Genomic DNA, 26,951 nt, shown 5'->3' on the forward strand with positions numbered 1-26,951 from the left:
GTGATGGTGGTAGAATTGCCAGCCCCTCGTGTGTCTGAATATGGAAAACTTCTGGGTTTTAGTCCAGTGTTAGTGCATGCCAGAAATCTAAAGGATCAGAAGGTTTTCTAAATTAACAATACAAGTGGAGGGTAGCTTATTCATATTTCAGTCCAGAGCACCTGACACAGTCCCTAGCTTGATACATGTTCACTGAACGAATGAGTGAATAAGTGAATGAGAAGATAGATCAATCTGTCAGATATACAGATATACTGCAGCTAATGAGCATTTCTGCTATTTACATAAGCCCAAATTGAACACACATTACACCCTTTCAGATGTCCCTACAGAAAATCCATAAAGAGGTCAGAAACATTTCACAGTACTGTGTATGTGAGTGTTACATGAAAGCCAGCCAGCCATAGAAGAATTTGCTGGGGCCCTGCTGAGTTCTCAGGCTTTACCTCCTATCCTACTTGTTTTGCTCCACCCAGGAAAACATCACTCTACTCTCTTAAGAGCTCTAACCAGGCTGCCCTCCTCAAACCCTGGCATCCACTCCCAGTACCTGCTCACTTTATCCACCCTGGCTTAGCTCTGGTATCATCTTTCTCAAGGAGGTTATCAAGGGCTCTGTCCTGCCTTTGGTCAGAGATACCCACCCCAACTCTTCTTCAGCCTCATCTTCTGGCTATAGCCTTTTCCTTCATGTGATTTACCTGTGTCTTGTGTTTTTGTTTTTGTTGTTTTGCTTTTCTATTTTCTACCCCAAGTATAGGTCTCTTACTTGCAGTGTGCTTCTGTGAGGGCAGCAAGATTTAAAAGTGTTACAAGACACAGATTTACTTGCCAATTTGAACGAATGAATAAAAATCAGGGCAAGCTAATACCTTAGGTTTTTTTCTCTTATATAGCTATTATTAACCTCCTACGAAAAACAGCCTCGTGTTCTTTTCAGATTCTCTCTCCTTAACCCTTCTCATTCTGCTTTTTTATTTATCCATGAAGCTCCAGATGGAAAAAGTTGTTTATCTACCTTTCATTTGTGCTGAATTTGATGCTTCTTAAAATTACCACTTTCTTTGGCTGAGGTGGCTCAGAAATACATTGATTGCTGTACAAATCAGATGGATCTTTCTTGAGCTTGACTCCAGTCTGTACTTGTTGGCACTTAAAAAAAATAAGTGGTTGGTTATATTTCATCTGAATATGTATTCTCTCTTCTACAATATAACCCAGTCCTCATAAATGTGTTCAATGTCTTGAGGTCTTTAGGTGTATCTGCAAATGCCTATCAGTATCTCTAGTCTGTACTTCCATAGCTGTAGTGGTACAAATTGTGAGGATGTAACTCCGGCAACATAACCTGTCTCACAATCCTCAAGTCAAAAATTGAGATAATCCCTCTTCTGTAAGGTTCCAAAGAGTTACATACACATGATAGCCCAGAACCAGCCCTAGGCTTATGAAATCACCCAATAGCTTCCAATAGTAACATTATTGATTCTATTGAGTTAGAAGCTTTGCCAATGCCAAAGATACTTCTCAATGTCATGATAATACCACTGGTTCTCTCTATAAAGAAGTTATATTTTGAGATGTGCATTTACTTAGGCACTAAAATTGTTAAGATATTTTTGCCATGTGTTTTGAATTTGCACTGAAGTGTGCCTACTGACGATTGACAAGGAAAAAAGAAACCCATGCCATTAGATGGATATCAAAAAAAATAACATTAATGAGCTGCTAAAGCTAAAATTACAGGAACTTATGAAATTGGTTAAACATAAAAACCATTAAACTGTTTACTGAAGCTTCACAGATATACTGCAGCTAATGAGCATTTCTGCTATTTAAATAAGCCCAAATTGAACACACATTACATGGATACATAATTAGTCATGGCAGTCAAACACACATAGACTTAACTTTTAAAGCTCTTTTTAGGAAATCTTTTCCATTTGATTTATTTTGTTAATTAAAAGATTTTTTTCAGCATTCACTTGTATTTTAATAATATTATTTTCACAAGTAGCATAATTTACTATTGGCTCTCTATGGGTTTTTACTTATGCATTAAATGAAGTAAATGGGAATTTTATATTAGACATTTTTCTTAACCCCTTTCTGTAATTGTTTAGAGCACTTGATGGCATCATCCAGCCTGTTTCTTTCACTGAGAAATGCATGGAAAATATTTCAATAGCTTTTCTGGGTGTTCTTTTCCCTCCATTTTCTGTCTCATCATTATCAAGAAGTATTAAGCACCCAAATGTGCATAGAATTATGATGATTATGGTCCAAATCAGATTAAAGGATGATCTATTCCTTCCAGGAGTCTGTACTCTTAAGTAGACAGTATCATTGAATATAAATAAGCAAATCAAAGAGCAGCATTTGGGAATCCAGCAGAGAATTTGAAAACAATCCCCATATATTTACTTCAAGAACACTGACCTCCTTGAGATCTCTTCCAGATAAAATGAAATCAAATCTTCAAGGAGTTCAGAGTCCTAAATAGATGGAATTATTGCAGAGAAATAAGCAAATCAAGGTGAAGTGCTCGCATGATTTTAATTCTGAATTGATTAGTCAGTCACTTTAGAAGATGGGGATTGAAACTCCCAGTAGAGTTGAAGTAAAACAAAAGGAGTTGCTAAGGGCTATTACTGATATCCATCCATTGTATTTACCTTAAGGAAGCTGTTTATCCTGAGAATAGTGAGGAAGCAAAGCAAATCTTTAGTTTGCCTGAGTTCACAGAGCAGAACTAAACTGAAAGTTCTCTAAGCATTGCAGTAATGAAATCCAATAGCAAAACAATCAAAGGAGAGGAATCATGTGTCTGTTCTTCTCTAGACAGCCAGTTTGTCAACTTAGAAATTGTTCAGGGGGAAATATTTGGGTTTCTTCTCCATAATGAGCTGACTCTCTTGTTGTGGAAATAGACTTACACTGGAATTAGTCAATCAAGACATTTATGCTATGTAATAAGAATGCTAAGTAAATGGATTAGACAACTAAAATTGGGGGGAACATCAATTCTTATATACCATTGTGTCAGCTATGGAGATGCAGCTATTCAGATATAGTCCCTGAACTCACAGGCATAGAAACAAATAATTGAAATAAATCGTATAATATCTAGTTAAATAGAAAGTGTTTAGTAGTTAATTTCACAAAAATAGTGGCCTAAGATCTCCACATGTGAAACTAGTCAAGACTAGCATGGTTTACTGTCCTTCCAACCTCTACCTACTTCATTGTAGTTACTGCCTGTGACAAAGAGTTTTTTTATTGTTAATTTTTGTATTATTGTTATTAAGTAGTTGTGCAATGAAGTTACAAGTCTGTTAGTCAGTTTATGAGTCTCTGTCACCTCTTCTATTTGGTGAAGTTTTAAGTGACTGTTGTTACTTGTCTGTTTTGGCATTTTTCCTTTTCCCCAAACTTAAGGAAGGCTTTTGAGTTGGAAATAACCGAATTCAGATACTGTCTTTAATAACTATTGGTGGTATTAAGTATGTGTCAGCATTCAAGAGTTCTCTAAGAGATAATAAACGAATGTGCCCAATATTAGAATTGCCAACAACAAAGGATTTATGAGTAAGGATTGTTTTTCTTAATATTACTTAAGAATAACATGAACAGACTATCAGAGCAGCTGGTAGAGAACTTCCCCGGATGGAATCACAGACTTAGCGACTGAGTGGATACTGAGATCACTGGAAACAAAGATTCAAAGACTATGCCAGGATTTTTAAAATTTTGTGGTTCTGACCATTTGATAGAGACAAAATAAGAGGAAGTAGCAATGAAGAGGTTTAAAAATTTTTTTTTTAAAAAAAAAAGCAAGATGAAAGGTTTGATGTAATGGAAGCCAAGCCAAAAACCTGGATGAGGACCAAGTGGTCTGATGCATGCTAACCAGAGAACAAGGGAGACAGCGCCACCCTTGGGTGAGGATGAGACCAGGGCACCTTTGCACAGATTCTTGCATGAAGATTCATTCTTTGAGTGCCTTTCTTAGCTCCTCTGCTACCTGCACCAAAGCAAGCCTCCCTTGAAATTAATGAATGCTTCTAATTAAGTGTCTTACTAACAGAAAACATCAACAGGCAAATGTAGGTTCCATATTGTTTAAAACTGGTCCGTATTCTCTCGATATGTACCAATTTAGAGGAAATCCCTACCTTCAAGGAGATAATATAGAGGAACGAGAGTATAAGCCAGCAGGAAACATTCCTTGTAGGTAAGAGGAGAAGATGATACAGAAACACTGGCCCCTAATAGGAGGGAGAGTTTTTAAATCCTCACAGGGGAAGGGTGAGAGGCAGGAGAGTCAGGCAATTTATCTTTTTGCTGATGGGAAGATAAAGGATTTCCCTCATAATAGCTTGGATATTTTCTAGGAAATGTGAGACAGTACCCTCTCTGGACAAGTTAACGTGAGGAAAGGTATCATAATGTTCAGGATTTGAAGAGAGTCACAGTATTTTGAAGAGTAGTCACAGTGGGTGGGAGGAACGAAAGATGGTAATACTAGTAATTAGTCATAATCAGCCTTGGAAGGGAGGAAAGAGCAGGGGAAGTGTATGAGCTTGGATTGGGTGTGATGGTATGGAAGGAACACTAACTAGAACATCCAGGTTGTGATCTCTAGTGGGATAGCCAGCAGGACCTGAATAAGAGGAAGAACTCAAGATAATAGCTTGGGGCTGTTTGCTTTGAGATGAAGCTCAATGCCCCAAAAGAACTGTAAATTCTGATGGAAAGTGAGCAGTGGATTGACTGAGGGAAGAGGAAGAGAAAGAAGTGGGAGGAGGTCGAGGCCGAAGAAGGACCATGAATAGCATTCTGCAAGCTGAGAAGGAAGGAAACAAGAGCAAATGTGATGAATGAGATTCAACTACTGTGTGCTACAGAGAGGCACATGGGAGGAGGACTGAGGACACGGAATTCAGTGGCCGTAGACCCACCATCCTTTCCTTAGATGGACAGACTGGAAGGTATATGTGGGCGAGAAAACCTGGCAGTCAGTGTAAATGGCTCTGACAAATTAGGTAAAGACAGACAAAAGAATGGCTGTCAGAGTGTAAGATCAGGGCCAGGCCAAGTTTTTTCAAAGTAAGAGCGGAAAGAAGATGAGAAAATACACTAGTTTGAAGTGAATAAGAGAAAGTAAAGAGGCATTGGAAAGTTATCTAGTTTATCTTTTCAAGGGTTTGATGAAGGAAGAGGAAGAATCTTTTGGGTGGCTCCCATTGGGTTTGGGGATAGTGCATTATTATTATTATATAGAATATAATATGTTCTATATAATGAGTATATTATATAATATATAGAATATAATATATGTAATATAATATAATACTGGAGGAGGTGAGGAAAGAAAATATACCATCCAAATGATATTCTTCGTTTGAAGATACGGTCTGGTTCTAGTCTGCCTTAATCCGTTTTATTTCATCAAAATTCTGACAGCCTTTCCCTATAATTAAAATTTATTTGCACTAGCTGAGGCGTTTGCTTTCAGCTCTGAATTGCCGAGATTATGGTCACAGCTTGCGTTTTTGTTTCACTGTGCTTTGGTCTTACTGGGTAATAGGTTACATAAAATGAAACAACCAGGTCATAGATGGATGCAGCTATGTGTTCAAAACATCATTTCATTACCATGTGGAAAGATTTTCTTCCCTTCCATTGTCTTATCACACAGTAAACTCCTCGAAGAATACTAATCACCCTTTTGCACTCTGATGTCTGTGGCACTGTTGATGGAGAGTTAATTTCTATCTGCATACTCAAATCTAGCCTTCTTGACGTCTTTTTATGAATACTGAGAAATATACTTGTCATATGCTGGTGGGTTTCTCTTCTTTGTATATGACAGCACAGCTCCATCAGTTAAATTGACCTTGGCAATCTACATCTGCTGGTGCTGTGGCCCCCAGGGATGGTGGCTCCGATTTTAAGCTGTGGCTTATTGAAGAACTGTGTGTCACAATACAATTAAGTCTATATAAGAAAAAATCATCTTGTGCATCACATTAAGTTGACTAAAAGTTCCTATTTCAAAACCATTTCTTGTTACAAAGCTACCTCAGAGTGTCTTTGTTTTTTAAATAAGCTCATTTGAACACAGTAGTAATTAAAGCAGAAAATTAGCATAAATCTTGAATGTTTGGTATGAATTAAGGATGTTTTCATGCTTTTTAAAGACTGCATAAAATTCCAGGCACCATATCATTTAGCATATTTCGTTCTCATTTGCAGAATAATATGGGCTGTGAAGAAGCATTTTGTTGCAGGGGGCAGGGTGGCTCTTATTACAAGTTCTTTTTCTGTTCCACTCTGGAGCCTCTTGGACATAAGCTGCATTGTCCGTCGTGATGGGGGTCTCATAGAAATCTGTAAGGAAACGATACCTGATCACAATAGAACATTCCTGCACCCCTTATTTTACAAACAAGGGAAAATACAATCCCTCTATGAATATCCACTTAATGCCTCAGCATCAACGGCAAGTAGTTACTTGGTTTGTGGATGTACATATACATTTTTCATCAACTTAAGCATTCCTTTCTTCCATGCTCCATCAAGGCAGAGCAGCAGATAGGGCTCTGAGGTTTATTTACACTGATTTCCCCAAGTGAAATGCATCTGCCATGATATAACAGAGCTACCAGGAATTTGGAGATGGAGGGTTATATAAAGGTCTTCCTCATTAGAAACCGCTACATAAATGAATTCCTCATTGGTAAATTATGTATATAGGTTTTAATTTTCTTTTTTTTAAAAAAACAGAATCCTTGATTTGAGTTCCAAGTTAGATACTTGGAGTTTTAAGATATGGCTCAATAATAGAAATTATTCCTATATTTATAAGAATTCATGAATAGTGTACAAGTATTTCCTGTGTTCACACAGACGTTACTACAGTATTGAGGGTGATTCAATCCTACGTACTTGGTGTCCAAGTTGTGGTAAGCAGTTCTTCTTGAAGTAGCTGCTCAGAACCACTGAAAGCAAGCATTTCAGACCTCTGCAGATTGCTTCTATTCCTGTACATTGCCCAGGTTCCGATTTTCCAATGATTGTTTGCTAGATATTGACAAGTCCATATTAAATATTAAAAATCAATACAGATGGTCTGTGTTTTAATTGAAATTATTAACATAGCCAACTGTGATAGCTCTCTTTTTTCCTTATCTCTGGAATGGTCTCAGTGATATCTGCAACTCAGGTGCAATCTCTACCTTGTTCAAGTTAGAGTGAAATATCTGCTTCACTGGCAAAGCTATTGCTATGAAAATTGAGATAAGTGTATAAAAAGGTGTTCATCTCTGAGTGAAATAATTTCAAATTATCTCCCAATTAAAAGCACCTTTATATCTTTATTATATCAGAATTTTAGATAGATGAGGCCATTTCTTAAGAAGGCAATCATTTTATTCCTTGCCTATATGTATAAAGCCCATGGCATTCAATGACAATGTGATGTAGTCCACATGCTTAAGATAGCCTGAATTGGTGAGCCACCTTCACGTACTTTCTTGCAACTCAATCAACTATCCACAGATGGTAGTGATGATCTGTTATGCAATGAGGAACAATGATCAAGGTTTCTTTTCATGTGACCTTTAAAGACATTAGAAAAATCTCAAAACGCTATTCTGCATAGAAAATAATTACATGAATATTTAATTTTACTCTTGATGAAAGGTGAGATAGCATAAGAAATAAAAATAGCAGAGGATTTAAAATGTGACATACCAGGATTGCTTAGCTACTCATTCATTCATTCACTCATCCAGCCAACCATCAAGACCACTGGCTCTAAGATCCAAAAACCTGTAAGGCCTGACTGACAGGAACACACTTCTGTTCCTATGGGGCCTACAGTCCTGTGGGAAAACACAATCAGCACTTGCCCTATAACAGCTATTTCTGTTTCTTTAAATAGAAAGCTACAATTAAGTGTACATTGAGGTTCATGCTTATGCTATCATTCCTTTTGCTTATAAAGGAATTGGTTTTAGGTGTCAGAATAACATTTTTACATCTCATTATTTTATTATATATTTGATGCATCAATGTCTTTGACAGCTCTGATTCCTATATTGGAAGTTTCCAAATATTTCTCCTGTAGTTTATTTTCTCTTTTAAGTTAGAGTAAGTTATGGCTCCTTCTACAATGAGATATGGCTCCATAGTCAGTCCTGAAATGTTATGCTTAAATCACATAGTATACTGGTCCTAAAGTTTAGCTTACTCTGCTCTCCATAGTAGGCTGCTAGTCACTTTTCTGCACTTCTTTTCATGGTTAACACTTTGTTAATTAGGACCTAGGCACTGTTCCTGAGCTTCTTTTGCTCGAGGTTAGCACTCTACCACTTAAGCCACAGTGTCACTTCTGTTTTTTTCTGTTTATGTAGTACTGAGGTATTGAACCCAGGGCTTCATGCATGCTAAGCAAGCACTCACCACTGAGCTACTTTCCTAGCCCCATAAGTTCTTATTTTATCATTCATTTAAAACAGTTGTTTCACTCTCTAGAACAGTAATAGTTTCAGTGAACATGGTTGTACTGGTGGCATTGGTGTGGCATGGTTTGTGTTTTTTTGGATAAATACCCAGGAGTGGAATTGCTGGATCATAAGCAAGCTCTCTGTTTAATCTTTTGAGAAAACTCTGCATTGTATTGTATTGTATTCTTGTGTATTGTATAATATTGTATTGTGTTGCATTACATTGTTTACCATACACAATATATGGAATCAATCCAGATGCTTCTCATAAATAAGTAGATGAAGAAAATGTAGTATATATACACAATAGAGTTTTAGTCTTCCTTCAGAAAGGATGATATTGTAACATTTGTAAGAAAAATGGGAAGTCTTGGAAAAAATTATATTGAGCCAAGAAAGCCAGACCCAAAGAAAACAGTTTATATGTTTTCCCTCATTTGTGATAACTAGAAGGTGCCGTTACATCTGCAAGGAAACACAACGGATGGTTAAGAAAGAGTACACTGGAACATGGTAAGTTATGCAGGTCTCTAGACATTCATGCAGTGAGATGAAAGGAGGATATTCTTAGGAGAGGATCACAACAGCTTAATAACTGAGTTCCATAGGAGCAGATCACAAAGATCCAATAGTCATGTACATATGATCATAATAAAATAACATTTACAAAAATGAATTCCAAGAAATGGAAACAAGAGTTTAGTTGTTGTTGCTGCTGTTTTTATTTTTTTGTTGTATTTTCCTTTTGCCTTGCTTGTTAGCTTGTCTTTAAGAGGTTAGGGGATTCATAAAGAAAACGGGACAAAGGGTGAATAGATACAGCAGCATTGGGACTCACTAGACACTATGTGGAAAATGAACTATGCAACTAGCCAGTGTGGATGGGAGGGAAAAACTGGGAGAGAGCAAGGGAAAGGGTGGCATGGCTCAGAAAGAAATGTACTCATTCACTGGCTTATGTAACTAATTGTAACTAACCTCTCTATATATCAACTTTGCAATGATATGGAAATATTTTTTAAAAAGGACAGTAATTTACCACATTGTTTTATTAATTTTTGACTTCTTGTTATGATACACAGATGACTCACTCTCTGTTGTCTTTCTTTTCTTTCTTTTTTTTTCCAGTCATAGAAGCCTTGCATCCAATAAAATTTAACAGATGGGGTCTCCCAGAAGTAGATCCAGAAACTATGCAAACCAGTGAAGCATGGGTGTTTGCAGGAGGTGATATTGTTGGTGTGGCTAACACTACTGTCGAGTCTGTGAATGACGGAAAGCAAGCCTCTTGGCATATCCACAAATATATACAGGTAGGCCTTGCCATAAATTTTAGCTATTTTTTGCCAATAGATAATTACTTTTGTAAACTTCTAGTTGACATTCTTTTATGGAATGTTTTATTAGATGTATAAAAATCATACGAGATATGTCCATGTGTATTTTTGGATACGATTTTAAATAAACAGAAGCAATAGTGACAGTATTGAGTTGATTGAAAAATTCATTACTCATTTCTGCATGTGGAATGCCATGAAGTTCTTAGCTTAGTTGTGTTCACAATATTTTTCAAAGATAAAATATATTAAATTTATCAAGTTTGATAGGCCACTCTATGATAAGAATTAGACTCTGTGTTTGTAATGATCATACAAAGGCCCAAAACTATTTGTCTATTCATTTATAATAGATGAAGTCCTAATTTCTATAATTTGTGCGCCAGAATGCAAAGAAAGAAAATAGATTATGTTTCGGTTGTAAATTTTTTAATTAATATTTTTAATGATAAAATACAAAACAAAAAAGATGAAATATACAGATTTTAGTCTGGCTTAAGAACTTTGTGGTCTTGGGGAACAAAAGTAAACTATTAGATCTTAGTTGTACTCTTTAGTAAGACTTAGTAAAACTAAATATGACTTAATAAGACTGAGAGCATTTAGCTAAAGGTAAGTGCTTTATTGTATTCTTGCTCTACACTTTAATTATAAATAGTACATTTCCCTCATTTACATGGACTGTTTCTGAAAAACAAATCCTTATTTTCTCTTTCCTATCCACGAAAGTTTTTACTGACAGTGTGTCTGCCTTCCCTTCCTTTGGTTTCTCTGATTTGTTTCCTACTATGATAACATAATGCCCTTTTGTATTCAGTGTTTTCTCAAGTATTTACCTCTTAGCTGTGATCGCTTAGTCTATTCTAGTTTTCCTTGAACTCTGTGTATAATTCAAGCAGGACCACTTGCTGACAGAGAAATCCAGACTTGATGTTCTCCTCATCCTTAGCATTTTTGAGTTGTGAGACGTGAGAAGTTGATTCTGCCCTAACCTGGATTTGACAGACATGGAGGCATCCAAGAATGAGTGCAAACAGTTTATGGCCTTTGCATATGGAGACCAAGTTTGATTTCAAGAGACAGTGAAGGAGATGCCTTATCAAATTTTTAAAAATGTGAGTAGGGTACCAGTGGCTCATGCCTGTAGTGCTAACTACTAGGGAGGCTAAGATTGAAAAGATCAAAGTGCCAACCCAACCTGGGAAGAATAGTTTATTCATTTCCAACCCTTGGCTGGGTACCATGGATCATGCCTGTAATCCTAAAACGTGTGGGAGGATTAAATTAGAAAGATCATACTTCTAGGCCAGCCTGAGCAGAAAAGTCCATGAGACTCTATCTTCATGGGGGGAAGCTGGGAACAGTGGTACACACTGGTTATTCCAACATCTACAGAAGCCTAAAGTAGATGATAATACGAATATTTAAGCCACTTTATTACCCCTCCAATATTTGAAGCCTTTCTTTCCTATAGTCCTTCATCAAATACATAATAAGTTATTGTGAATTGCTTTTCCCCACCTAGAACCTCTTCCTTCTCTCTAATTGTGTATGGGTGTCTGGTATCTTACTTCCTACATAACACCTTCCTTTCTATTCTTCTAAGACTTTAGCATCCAACAATCTGGAACAATGATCCTCCCAATCTGAGATTCCCAGGTAGTTTGCAATGACCCCTATGTGCCACTGTACCCAGATACAGATTGAGAAGAGGTCTTTCCCACTTTTCCATTCCAGAAGCCTAAAACCATGATCTTCTCCTTCTTCATCCTCTTCAATATCAAGGATTTAAAAGTGTGAGCCCCTGGTGCTTTTTTTTTTTTTTTTTTTTTTTTTTTTAACACTAAAGGATCCCTAATGGTGCTTTAACACCAACCAGAATTTCATTAACTTTCAACTTTCCCGAATCTGACAAATTTTCATTTAAAAGATGGACAATCATTTTACTTAGCTTCCACATATTCGTGAAAGGAATAAAACAGGCTTCAGCTTTTTTTTTTAAATAAAAGCTATGAGGCTAGGAAGAATAACGTTCAAAATAATAAAAAGAAAACTTTCATGCTCAAGAAGGGTTTTAGACTTGGCTGAAGAATTCAGTCTTTATCAAACCAGTGTTGAATTGCAGTTTCAATGCAGCTGAGATAGAAAGTAGAATCTCTTGTCAACTAGAAACAGTATTTCCACCCTCCTGCCTGGGTGTTGGATGATCAGTGCTAACTGTTGTTATTCTAACAGGACATGATGGGAGAATGGGTTTTTTCCTTTCACACTGTCACTCTGTACTCTGGCCTACTTCAGAGTGCCTCCTGTCCTCTTTTCTCCCATAATCCAGCCTGTATCTAGAGTCCTCTGTCTAGAATGCAGGATTTGCTCTCCTTTTCTCCCTAGTGGCTCTTGTCTGTACTGCTTAACCTGTGATGTCAACGAATTTTCCCCAACACACCAAGATTTTTCCTCTAACTGGATCTTTCACATGCTCTACCTGTTTTATCTGCCTGGATCCCACCTGTCCATCCACACCTGCTTTGCCTCTTCAAGGGTTGGTGATATTACTTTCCTATGTATTCCTTGATTGAGGCCTGCTTTTTTTAGTTTTCTTCACACGTTAGTTAGTAGCCATGCTTGTTTATTGCTATATCTGCAAAAGTAGAATGCATTCATGCATTATATAGTGAAGATATTTGGATAGAATTCATTTTGAATGAATTTTAAGATGAGTTAGAACTAAAAGGCTAGTTATACAATGATTAGAGCAATATATAAAAATGTTTCCTTGGAAATGCATTCATTTAGAGTAATTTCTATAGTCCATGAATTGTATCTAAATGAAGATCCTTAGTCCTATTTTTCACTCCAGTCTGGAAGAAAGTGGACCACTCATGAGTATATGTATAATTATTTAATAAACACATTAGAGCATGAATGAATGCTTGAAAACCGTGCTGCTGGAATGTTAGAATCTCTTTGTAATATATTTATTTAGGCAAATACTATTTAAAGATATCTTTGTGGAGATTTCAGTAATTCCCATAGATGTCTGAAGAGAGCTTTGCTTAACTTTCATTAGTTAATTTGCTCAATTACCACTTATTGAGTACCAGCTGTTGGGCCCAACACTTGACATTGGGCCTCAATGAATAAATGAAGAGAAATTAACACAGTGGTTATAAATTTGGCATGTGAATTATAGAGTGAATTTAAGACCCAGTTTCAGCACTTTGAACTGACCTTGTGCAAGATATTCATCCCTCAAGGACACGGTCTTTAAATTTATGTATTATTTATTATTTATTAATAAATGATGATGATTAGAGTGACTATTACATTGGGTTAGGGGGAAGACTATGTGAGAGAACTTATGGAAAGATTTTAACATGACCTGCCCTAGAAATATTTGTTGTTTGCATTGTTTAATGGGATACTGGGGAGGGGGTGTCAATCCATTTAGATGATCAAAATTGAACAATTGCACTAAAAGGAATTTTTTAAAATAATCAAATCTAAACTTGAAGTTCACAATTATAACAGATGAAGACTGAAATTATCTTTCAGAAAAATTTAAAAGCATTTAGTTATTCACTTAACCATATGCAGCTATTTCTCTGTGAAGTCATTAATGCATGAACCATTCACTTATTCATTCAAGAAAAATAATTTAAAGTGCTAGCTTTTATAGGAAACGATAATTACAAGGTTGGTAAACGTGAAGTAAAACATAAAACTTGCCATTAAGGTGTCACTATTTAGTAAGGAATCAGTTGGGTAAATGTAAATCTAAAGTAATGCAAACGCATAATTATTAAAAAATGTAAAGGCCTGGAGGTAGCATGAAGAGATAATGATTGATTCTGTTTCATGTGAGTGTCAAGATGGAGAAGCAAGATAAGCATCACAAAAGGTACAAGGAAAGGAAGTAAAAGCATTTATGGAAGTAGCTAGAATATTTGGAACATGAAGTATGTTATTGGGTGGGATTTTATATGTTGAGCGTTGTTCACAAAGGGAGTTGCTGAATGAGACCCAGGCCCAGAAACTCTCCAGCTTAGGGTACCTTGGCTGTACTGCTTCCTTCAATTCCTAGGAATGATTGCCTTCCTGACATGCCATCAAAGTGCTTCTGCTTCTATGAACCTTGCACCTGTGCGGCCATTTCTACTCACTGTCCCTTAATGGCACACAGTAGATACTGTGTCCCTGAACATAGAGAGGATGTAGGAAAAGTGTGAGGGAAGATCAATAGTTATGTTAGGACTTAAACAGCATGAAGAGAGTCCAGCTTATACTTTTAATTTGAGCTACAGACAGGGTAGAAATTATTTGCATGTAAAACACAGTGACAGGAGTTGTGTTAATGTGAGAAAAAGTATTTCCCAGTGTATTAGCATTTTCCTTCTTAAAAGCCATTATTTATAATAGTAAACTTCCTTTTCATAAAAAAAATAATAATACTGATGTAAGCGGGATCCTGGTGGTTCACACATGTAATCGTAGCTACTCAGGAAGCTGATATCTGAGGGATGGTGGTCAGAGCCAGCCCTGACAGAAAAAGCCATAAGATTCTTCAATTCAGTGGCAAAAAAGCCGGAAGTAGAAATATGGCTCAAATGGCAGGACAACACCTTTAATAAAAAAGCAAGTAAGAACAAGAAGTCCTGAGGTCAAGCCTATGTACTGGCACACAATAGATACATAATAAATAAATACCTGAAATATACCACACTTTAAAATTTGTTTTTTTTTTTCATAATGGGTGGAAGCACTTATTCTCTGTCCTGTTTTGAATGTATGACATTTTCAGGATAATTTACATGTATGTATGTATGTGTATATATATACACACATAGTGTTCCTGGGAAAAATGAAAATTCCTAGGCTCACAGGGACTCCCTAGTACATAGGAAGATAAAAGGAGGGAAAGGATCAGTCTAGTTAGTCTGTTAGCTGAAAGCAACTTGGTTAAGAGCCCAAGGCCTCAGGTCCTTCCTAATAAAAGCACTAAAGTGAAATGTTATTAATGTACAAAGATTTCAGAAAACTGAGCACTTACTTTGTTCCAGTATTCACAAAAGCTTTATTTGCAAAAAATAATAGTGGAGAGAGAGAGAATAAAAACTCTATGATTACGGTTATGATTATATCCTCTCACAGAGAAACAAATTTGGAAATAGAACACAGCCAGTTTCCAGACCAGAAGCTCTTCTCGGGGTTAGATGTTGTGGTTCTAAGAAGGAGCTCTTATAAACTGAACATCTGTGTTAATGCATCAAGTAAATCTGATCGATATTGAAATAATAATCTTAAAGTTTACTGATTTAATTACATCAGTAGTGTGAGTTTTTTGTTTATATCAGCATCCTTTTCCTGAGAATTCTCTTTCAAGATACACCTGGAGATCCATGATTATAATCCCAGAAGTCAGGAGGCTGAGGCAGGAGGATCACAGGTTAAAGACCAGTCTGGCTATATAGTGAGAACTTATTTAAACAGGATAGTACTACTACTACTACTACTACTAATAATAATAATAATAATAATAATTCTCTTTCAAATTTGCAACTATCTCTTTTTCATATATTTTTATTGTAAATATTATGTACAGAGGGGTTACAGTTACATAAGTAATGAGTACATTTCCTATTGAGCATTGTTATCCCCTCCTTTGTTTTTCTCCTACTGCCCCTTTCCTCCCCACCTCTCAAACTCCTCCCTCCCCCACCAAGTTGAAAAGTTCATTTTCAAAATAGTGTCTTGTACATCTCATTGTTACAATGGGTCAACCTGTATCTTGTTTCAGCATTTTGTTATTATCCTTCCCCTCCCCAAATTAGAAAAAATGTACATACTATCTCTTAGAAGTTAGCAACCACTAAATTTACATGTCCCTGCTGTAAAAAGCAATCACAGAACTGGAAATATAAATGTCAAGAGATGAAAGAGTTTCTAACTGAATAATAAATAATAAATAGAGTGGTTAGGAATGCAAATAAAGGAAATAATTTGTATAGAACTTCTTTTTAAAGTTAGGAGCAAAAAAAACAAATCACTTTCTTCCAGGTGAAATTCATCCTATATAAATCAAACACAACAAGGGGCTGGGAAGGTGGCTCAGTGGTAGAGCACTTGCCTTGCATGCGTGAGGCCCTGGGTTCAATTCCTCAGCACCACATAAACAAAAACAAAAACAAAAAAAAAACTCAACAAATAAGGATGGGTACCCTAAGCTTTAAACCATTAAACGTTGAAAAAAAATTTAGAATGCTGTATGTCAAAGTGATTTCAGGAGACATGATGAGTTAGTTACAAAATTATCATCAACTTCCCCATAAAACTTGGAAGATGGATTAGTGAGTGTTATAATGAAGTTCTGTAAAAGTTACTATCATTCTGCCCAATTGCACATAGTTTGCGAGTGTACTTTGAAATAAATGTATGAGTTCTTTCAATGTATCATACCTTCCTTGTAGTGGTGACCTACTTTTCTTCTGCCTCAGGTTTTTTTGTGTATTTGCTTCTGGTTTGATTGAGCTACAGAACAATTGCTGGTTGTTGAGGGAAGCAGGTGTCTCGGGGGATTGGTAATGAGATAGAGAGCCTTTCACCTCTTGGTCACTAGTTCAAATCTGCCCCAGGTCAAGAGTGACAGAAAGTCATTACCATCTGATGGCAGTTCAATAGGCTATGTGAAAAGAATTTGTGATTTCAGTACCTAGCCTAGACACATGCAAGCCATCGACCACTGTAAAGGAGGTGTGGAATGGTTCTTAGATTTTAGTTTGAAGACAAAGAAGGCCCATCAGTTCCATCTTCTTGTTCCTATCTTCTTCCTGGGAACTGCACTTGCTTTTGGTAGATTTTGTCATAGTATGGTCTGGGAGAAGTAGGTTTATACCTGTGCTGATTTACTGTGTGGGGCCTGGCATGCACACCTGTATGGATCTTTATCTGTCACTGTGGCTAATGAGGTACACTCCAGCATTACTAACTTGACTCTTAAAAACTGTTTCTATCCACGGCCAAGGATTAATTCAAACCTGAAAATTCCATCACTCAGGTCACTGGCTTTCTCCTCAACATCCTTCTCCAGGTATTGTTTTCAGAAGTTTCATTTTTATTTTTAATCATACTATTGATTTCATCTACATTTGTACATGTGATGACATGTATAGAGGACTACTCATTCATGTTTCATGTGAGAAATACTAACAAGAACACACACACACACACACACACACACACACACACACACACACACACACACACACACACACACACACACACACACACACACACACTAGGAAGACTCTGTAAAGATAGAGAACCCAAAACTGAATGTGGTCTATAAAGAGCATGACCTAAAATGTAATTAAATTATTGGCATTCATATCAATAAGTGAAATCCTTTACTTCTTGCTATTCTGAGCATTTGTGCATCTGTGAAGACATATGCATCTGTGAAACATATTTGAAGACTAGCTATTGAAACTTTCTGATGTGACAATTGCCTTAGAAGGTGTTGCACATGTGTCTACCTGGAAGATGTAGAAAAATGGCAGGATTTTCTTAATAGTAGCGGCTTTACTCTTTCAGTTTTATTTCGGGCTGGCTGTGATTTTCAAAATGAGGCCCCCGGTTTTAGGTTGTAAGAATTTTAATGCTATCTTCATAATTGTTACCATATGTAAGCAGAAATCAAAGAACAGTAATTTTGATTCATGTTAAACATTTGTCCTCGGGACAAAATGAAGTGATTGAAAATATGGGAGGGATTTTAGAAAACAGTCTCCCAAGAATGTATCTATGTCTCAGTCTCTGTCACTTAAAAGATCTTCTGTCCTAACTTTCAAGTAAAAGATACCTGTTATCATTGCTTAAAATATAATGTTAATACCTTCAAAGACATTCTTTTGCCCTCACCAATACCAGTGGTGTCTATCTCTACAGAACTATGATTTGAAAATTAGAAATTTAAATTGCACTGGCTTAATATTAGAGTATTTCCGTTACCCTTTGCAGGTTTTGAGGCAGCTTATTCGACCTTACATTCTCACCAGGAAGCTAATGGGAAAGCCTGGCAGCAATCTTCACAGCAAAGTTTCCAAATGTCAAGTGTCATCTTTCCAGCTGTTAGATGAATGGGTAGCCACGAGGCATTTATTTGGGTGTGCAGCCCCTGTGAAATCTGGGTGAGGCAGGAGAAAAGGCTATAATTTGGTGGTTAGTTTACCAGCATCAGTATAATTGCAAATCTCCTGGCCGGGCAAAGGACTTTATTTTGTGGTTTCATGATTGACAGCTGACAACAGTTGCTTCTTGCACTTAAAGAATATTAAAAAAAAAAAAAAGATTGCCTTAAAACAAGCACCATCAATATGTCATACTAATTTCTGAATCTTCTACTGCTTCAGATAAACCAGACTTATCCAAACCTTTTCCAGCTGAGAAGAAAGGTAAAGCTTTGGAAATGACAGTTGTATTAAAATCTGGAGACTTATTGCAAGAAGTGGTCCGTCCGTTTTAGATATACGGCTGAGTCTTTTAATTCTAATGTTAAGGGAAGATTGATATGACTCATCGGCCACTGTCAGGTTGGAAAACAGTGAATATCAATAAAAAGACAGTTTGAAATCATAATGGATTCTGTTGGTGATAGTAATAGCTTCCAAGAAAATAATATTGAAGGACGTCATGGTTAAATGTTGTTTCCATACTAAGTTTTCCACTTGTCAGGATCACACTACCAAGGTGACTTCAATCCAGTCACATTGGAAATTGAGGTTTTTCTATTGAGACTGAACTAGTATTGGAAGCATATGTGATCTCAGTTTTATTCCTTGCAATGGTGAGTAGGAATGTCACATTTCCATATGGTAAGCAAAACGTTTGAGGTATATCCCAGTTACTTATAAGTAGACTTAGAATAATCTTTGCTCCAGAATGTATGTCTTTGTTAGTACATTCCAGTTAATTTGTGATGCCTTCTTTAGCTAACATTTTAACAGAATTATTTCTGTATCAATGACCTGAGACCTTTTCAATACAGCAAGATGAAGCTTCTTGTTATATGGTTGAGGATTTTTTTTTTCATGATAGCGTCTATAGGTTGCAAAGGAAATCAAGGCAGGAAAAGTGAAGAAGGAACCTATCTATAATGGAGCTATCAAAGCAAAACTATCTGGTCGGTGATGGGGGGAAAATTCCATGACTAATAAGTAATTGTAATGCCTTTTATTGGGTTTGTGTAAGGTTCCAAACTTTTATTACACGGCAGCGTTTGACCCGGAAAGTAATTTAAAATGAAATTGTCTCTATAAAAGCAGAATATTTCCTTACCAATACAGCAATAGATTGCCACTTCAGGCACAGAGAACTTGAGATTGGAAGGGGTAGGAAAAAAAAGAATCAGATGTGAGAAGTCTGACCCATGCCACAGGGATCCTAACTTTGGTGTGTTTCAGTGGTGTATTGAAAGGAGTTACCCATTGCAGTTCAAGAGTTCTGAATCCCATGCCAAATTTTCAGTGCCTTGGTGCCTGGGGCTCTGTAGGGTTAATGAGAGTATCACAGTAAAACAAATTACAGGAAGAAGAAAAAAAATTAGGTGAGTTTGCTGGGGGAAAATTCAAGTGCAAAATAACCTACCTGGAAATCTTGAGTCAAACAGTTTCTTTCTCTGCCTTCAGTGAGGTAGAAAAGTGAAATCTTAAGCACTAAAATGGATCTCGTATAAGTGATGCAATTAAAGCCTGAATATTACTAGACTCTGACTTGACTGTCCTGACTTAACTACTCACTAATTCTGCTATAGGATGTGTGGAAATATCGTATAGCTTATGGCTCTGAGACAGAGCATTGTAATCATAGAAGTGAAATTCCTAGCTCAAGCCCTAAACTTTTTAAAAAAAATATGAATATAATTTTATTGTTAAGGTGTTGGACAGAAGGGTTACCATTTCATAAGTCAGGTAATGAGTATATTCCTTTTTTTTTTTTTTTGGAGGGAGGACATCATCCCTTCCTTCACTTTCTTCCAGTTTCTCTATCCCATCCCTGCCCATAAGTTGCATAGTTCTTTTTCCACACAGTGCTTACTGAGCACCATGCCTGTATTTGTTCACCCTTCCTCCCTCCATTTCTGTGCCCTTCTTTGCCCCGCACAAAAAAAAAAAAGAAGACAAAAAGATCCACAAGGACAGACAAACAATAACATCAAAATAAAAGCAAATCTGTTTCCATTTTCTGGAATTCATTTTGATACATAATATTTTAAATGTTCAGAGGAAACACGCTTTAGGTTCATCCTGTAAGGGTATCCTCCTTGAGTCTCACTGTTTGTACGTGACTGCCTAGAATCCTGTATCGTTAATCATACCCCAGTGTATTTTAGACCTAGCTTCTGCATGTGAGAGAAAACATGTTCTGTTTTTCTCTCTGATGCTGGCTTACCTCACTTCACATGATTTGTTCTAGGTCCATCCATTTCTCTGCAAATGACTTAATACTATTCTTTCTAATTGATAAATACAATTGCTTTGTGTATAGGTACTACTTTTTGTTTCCATAACTTGGCTATTGTGCCTAGTGTAGCATGAAGGTCAAACACTAAACTTTGAAAATCACGAAGACGTTATCGTGAACCTTACCATACTGATCCACACAAAGATTAAAATTAAATTTTGTATGGTTTGATAGCCCAAATAATGTATGTATTAAATATATAGAAGCTACTAAGTGCTGGTGGCTCACGCCTGCAACCCTAGTACTCAGGAGAATGAGTTCTGAGTATTGCAATTCTAAGTCAAGCCAGAGCAGAAAAGTCCTTAAGACAGTTATCTCTAAACTACCAAAAACTTAAGAATAAAAGTAAGTACCCATGGCTCAAGTAGTAGTGTTAACCTTGAAAAAAAAAGTTTAGGGACAACAATGCCCTGAATTCAGGCCCCAAGACACACACACACACACACACACACACACACACACACACACGCACACGCACACGCACACGCACACACACACACGCACATGCACACACACGCACACACACACACACTAAGTATTTAATACTGAAGAAGCTAGTTTATTGAATCCCATAATGTATTGATTACTTTTAGGCGTGAGTGCTCATAGTATATTTAAACTTACATCTGGATTAATTAATTTTTTTCCTTTTACAAATTAGAAAAATGCTGAATTTGATTGAGATTCCCCCCCCCCCCCCCCCCCCCGTGGCTATCAGTTCGTTCAGCCACTTAGTATATGGGCTAGGAATCTGTGGTGCAGATTTTAATAGAATAAATATGAGTAGTAGAAAAATTCACTCAGGAGAGGAGGACAATAAGAGAATTAGCAGGACAGCTTTTAAAAAGTATTTTCAAGCTGCTTGAAAGATAGAGACTATATATGTATATTTATGTGTATATATATATATATATATAAATATATATAACATGCAAAAAAGAACGGAAGAAAATGTCGAGCATTTCTCAATGCATTGAAACTAGGCAATTGCACTGCTAGGGCTAAAATCCAAGCTTTTCAATTCTTAGTCCTACAGTTCATTTTTTAAAATAATGTATGGATTTTTTTTCCAGTGCTGGAGTTGGAATCCAGGACTTGGTGCATGCTGGGCTTCTACTTTGCCACTTCCCCTATAGCCTCATCCTTTTTGTTCATCCCTTTTTTGGGGGTGGGGGAATGTTTCCCTACTACCTTGGTTCTAGATAGCCTTAGTCTTCTTACCTCTCTGCCTTCTGAACAGGCATGAGCCACCATGCCCAATTCCCATCTCTCCCTCTTTGGTTGAGCTCCAGGTTAGCCAAGGGGAGATTTACACACAGAGATAAGCCCTGTCAGTCAACAGAGAATTCTGCCCCCATGTGGAGATGGGTCTTGGAATTGTTATTATTTGGTGGGGGGGGTAGCAAATGCAGTCTATTCTCCAAAGCTGCTTTATTTCACTTTATAGCATTCCTCATGTCTAAGAGTCGCTATATAGTAGGTAGTATATTGGCAAGATTGACTGAATTGGCTGGATTTCCAGTCAATTTCTTTCTGTCGCATCACAGAGAACTAGAAAAGTGGCAGTTGGCTCATACAACACCTGTCATAAGTAGAGTTTCATAAAACACTGTTGAATATTAAAATCTATTTTGGAAATGTTGTAGAAATAGAGGCACTGGGTTAAGAAACAGATTGTACATGCTCACTTGCTGGTAGATAGTACTTTGGACTGCTAAAGATCAGGTGCTTATGGGCGGGGTGATGTTATGTTTGTGTTTGAGAAGAAGCATAATAAATGACCATGACAATGCTTCATAATTTACTCCTCTGATTCGCACATTCAAACTTTTTTTTTTTACAGGCATTGGTATTTCTATTTTAAAGTAACCTCTGAGAGATCACACTGATTTTTTCCTGCTTGTATCTCCCCTTTCCCTCAGCCTATTTCAGATATGTTTCCCAGTAATAATTGAGTTAATCGCTTACCAGAAAAGCAAGTATTGGCTAGCATGTTTCTGACTTATAACTGTGAGCTTTTCATTTCAACTCTGAAGATGTAGCATAACTGCTGTCACTTGTTTTAATGTCAGCTTCGCTTATTTACCTTCCTCGGCTCTTACCTTGATCAGCTGACTCCTTTATGTGACACACACTCGCTGTCTGGTACACCTGCACTGGTCACCAGGCTTTTCTGACTTGAGTTATGACATCTTGTCAACAGTGTCATTACCTTTGCCCCCGGCATCTGAATATGGCAATTGTTACCTTCTTGATTGACACTTTTGAAACTTGTCAACATGTTTTTATTATTTTGAGAGGATGGTTGCCTAACTTACAGCCCTTTAGTTTCTTCACTATTTTATTCTTTCAGCAGAATATTTGGGTACTCTGGAATAGAAATAGTCTTGGTCTACATGCTTTTTATCACCACAGATGATATTGTAACTAGTGGAATATAATAGAAACCAATGTTATATTATTGTGGTTTTCTCTAATTAACAAGATGAACCATCCATTCATTTGGAGCATAGGCTATACTAAAAATTGCCGAGATATGTAGACTCTTCTGCCTACTTCCATCTGGTATAGGCATCTCCATGGCCACAAAAAGTAAAAACTTCCCTGATCCCAGCTACATAGTTAACTTCTGTCTCTGCATTATGTTTCTGATGATAAACACTTCAGCAAAGAACCATGCACACATACATATCCAGCAACATCTTTGCCATTCCCCTTCCTTTTCTTATTATCACACTGAAAGTTTCCAGTCATTAGAAAATGGAGCTGAGCGTTGAGGTACATGGCTGTCATCTTAGCAGGGACAGAAAGATCATGGGTTTGCAGCCAGCCTGTATGACCTAATGAGTTCAAAGTCAGATGAGGAAATATAGCAAAATAGTAAATAGGTCAACTGGTCAACTGATAGGTAGATGATTGATAGCTAGATAGCACTAGTAAATGTACTAATGAGTGAAATCAGCAAGCTGTACTTTGTAACTTTAACAAGGTAGTCCAAGAGTGTCATTGGAGAAGCCAGTGCAAGTTCATCCACAGAACCAATGACTCCAGGGGGCCTTTGTATGCAAAAGTCCTAGAACATGGAGGACAAAAACCTTAGCAAACCATCCTTGAACAGGTAGGAGAAACACTTTTCTCCACATCATTCTTTCCCAAGCATTTTGTCAAAAAGAATCATGTCAGACAACAATTTCTCCCTTGGGGGCCAAGAGAGGCAAAGTAGTTGTTCAAGTTCCAGCATGTGGAGGCATTTGGCCTGTGAGGCTCATTACTGCCTCCATTCACAGGCAAATTGGAAAAAAAAACACAAAAATAAGTCTTAAACAGCATGGAACAAGGCAAGAGGAAGGAGCTCCCAGTGACTGAACTATGGATCTTGGAAGTGGCCATAAGTTGACGCCAGGGGCCTCATCCAATTTGGGCCCTCACAAGTCACTTCATCAGACATAAAGATCCTCTCAACCAATGCACCTAACCACGTAACACAGATGCAGTCTTCACCCCAGCAGAGCATCAAATTAGCAACCCTACCCAAGCATAGAGTCAGCCCGCTTTTCTACATCTTACCCTGCCTGCCTCCTCTTAATGAGAAGCCCTGTCAGGTGGCCCTATGCAACCTCATTGGATTGCTGTTGAGATTGGCACGTTTGGAGACCCTAGGAGCTGGCCCCACCTCTAGGTACTACAAGTTGGTCTGATCAGAACTCTGGGCCCTGCTGATTGTTAAAGACCTTTCCATGTCTAAACATTACAGAAGGTAGCCCCTTTCTTAAATGTGTAATACAAAGACCAGGTTGATAAGGAATCAGGAAAATATGGTACCACTGAGGGAAACTAATACATATTCATAGCTGACCTTAAGAGTTGAAGATCTACAAAACCTATCTTATCAAAAAAAAATCAGAATATCTGTCTCTGCATTCTATTTCTGATGCTAAGCACTTAAGCAAAGATTGACCTTCTTATGGTAGGTCATTGATCTGCCAAAGCGCACACCAGTACACAACTGAGTACTATCAATGATGATGATAATGATGATAATAATAATAATATATGCACAAGGGAAAATTCAGCACAGTATTAGAAGCAATTATTGGAAGTAGAGAAGTGGCTCAAGTGGTCAAGGACCAGCTTTGAATGAAAAATTCAAATGAGAATTTCAGGCCCAGAGTTCAAGCCATTGTTAGAACAATCAGAAGTCCTAGAAATTAATATTACCATGACTGATGTATAAATGCAGAAGACAGAATCAAGATAGATTTAATCAGGAGACAGAATTTGTAAACTCAGAGACAAAGTATTTAGAATAGACAAAGTATTTAGAATTGACAAAGTAGGGGGGAGAGAATAAAGAAGAAAGAAGATCTTCAGGACTTATGTCATCAAGTAAAATAAATAATGGGAATTATCAAAGAGGAGAGAAATCAGAAGAAAGTCCCTTTAAAGAATAGTAGTGCTGGGCACCAGTGGTTCATGACTTTAATCCTAACTATGCAAGAGGCTGAGAACTGATGATTGAGGTGTTAAACAGCCCAGGCAGAAAAGTCCATGAGACTCTTATTTCCAGAAACCTACCAGAAAACTGAAAGTGGCTTAAAATGATAGTGCACTAGCCTTGAGCAAAAGAGCTCAAGGACTATGTCCAAGCCCCCCAGTTCAAGCACCACAACTGCACAAAAAGAAAAAAAAGATAGCCAAAACTTTCTAAGTTTGAGGTGGAAAATATACATGTAGATTAATGAAATCCAGTAGTCTCTAAATAGGTATAGATCCTAAGGATTTATACTGATACATTGATACATGGTAATTAAACTGATGAAAGTCAGAAACAAGTCGAGAATTTTGAAACTAACAGAAGTAACTTACCATATAAACAGCATTCTAAAAAGATTATGTCCATAATTTGCCTCAGAAACTTTGCAGGCAAGTAAAGTGTGGGAAGAAATAGTCATAGTACTTACAAAAAAAACCTGCCAGCCAAGACACTATACATGGAAAATTTACCTTCCATAAGTAAACATGAGATAAAAAAAAACTTTTCCTATAGCCATCTAATCTTAGACAAGGGAGCTAAAAAATTACAATGGAAGAAAGGCAGCCTCTTCAGTAAATGATGCTGGCAAAATTGGTTAACTACTTGTAGAAAACTAAAGCTAGATCCTTATATATCACCCTGCACCAGAATCAACTCCAAAGGGATCAAAGACCTCAAAGTTAAAACAGACACTCCGAAAACATTACAGGATGGAATAGGAGAAACCCTAGGTCTCCTTGGCACAGGACAAAATTTTCTTAATAAAGACCCAGAAACACAACAAATCAAAGAAAGGTTGGACAAATGGGATTGCATGAAATTGCAGAGCTTCTGCATGGCAAAAGACATAGCTAGCAAGATCAATAGAAAACCCACAGATTGGGAGAAGATCTTCACTAGCCATACAATGGACAAGGGTCTCATATCTAAAATATACCTGGAATTCAAAAGATTAAATCCCCCAACAACAAATCCTCAAAAAACAACTGCCCAATAAATAAGTGGGCTAAAGAAACTTCTCTGAAGAGGAAAGAAGGATGACCAATAGACACATGAAGAAATGCTCAACCTTCCTAGCCATAAAAGAAATGCAAATAAAACAACATTGAGAAACCACCTTACCCCATTTAGAATGGCTATAATCAAGAACTCTAATAGCAACAGATCCTGGAGGGGATGTGGACAGAAGGGAACCTTACTACACTGTTGGTGGGAGTGTAAACTTGTTCAACCACTTTGGAAATCAGTATGGAGGTTTCTCAAAAGACTCTACATAGAGCTCCCCTATGGCCCATCAATCCCACTTTGGGGCATTTACCCAAATGATCACAAACAAGGCCATACTAAAGCTACCAGCACAACTATGTTTGTTGCAGCATTATTTACCATAGCTAAGATATGGAACCAACCCAGATGCCCCTCAGTAGATGAATGGATCAAGAAAACGTGGTATATATACACAATGGAATTCTATGCCTCCATCAGAAAGAATGACATTGCCCCACTTGTTAGGAAATGGAAAGACTTGGAAAAAATTCTATTAAGTGAAGTAAGCCAGGCCCAAAGAAACATAGGTCCCATGGTTTCCCTTATTTGCAATAACTAGTATATGTCTGAGTCAAGCAGAAAAGGTCAGATAAGTTGATGTTAGACTAAATGAACCCCAAGATAAATATTCAATTTTTTTTCTCTTTCATGCAATTGTTTCTAACATATTTTAAGATGATTTCTATGTTGCTTTGTATGTCCCTCCCCCAGGGTATAACCCCTGCTTTCACTGTATTTGATGTTGGTACAATTTGTGGAGGGGAAGGGAAAAACAAATCATTTAAATAGGGATACAGGTGGACCCATTGCAACAATGAGATGTACAAGTCGTTATGTCGGAAACCGAACTTTACAACTTTGGTGGGGGGAGGATCGGGTGGAGGGAGGATCGGGTGGGGGGAGGTGGAAGGAGTATGGGAAGGGATGGGAAGGGAAAACAAAAAGGAGGCAACAATGCTTGATGAGAAATGTACTCGTTATCTTGCCCATGTAATCATGCATGGA

General features: G+C 37.2%; 1 protein-coding gene across 1 annotated transcript in view; it reads left to right on the plus strand.

The window, feature by feature from the left end:
* Positions 1-26,951, plus strand: part of Dpyd (dihydropyrimidine dehydrogenase) — a 715,003-nt gene that overhangs the window by 327,240 nt on the left and 360,812 nt on the right. The window contains exon 12 of the mRNA XM_042677821.1: positions 9,642-9,826. Coding sequence (XP_042533755.1) covers positions 9,642-9,826 — 185 coding nt within the window. The remainder of the gene's footprint in view (positions 1-9,641; positions 9,827-26,951) is intronic.

Source organism: Dipodomys spectabilis, unplaced genomic scaffold (genome assembly GCF_019054845.1).
Source record: "Dipodomys spectabilis isolate Male_0828 unplaced genomic scaffold, ASM1905484v1 ptg000002l, whole genome shotgun sequence".
In the NCBI taxonomy this organism is placed as follows: Eukaryota; Metazoa; Chordata; class Mammalia; order Rodentia; family Heteromyidae; genus Dipodomys; species Dipodomys spectabilis.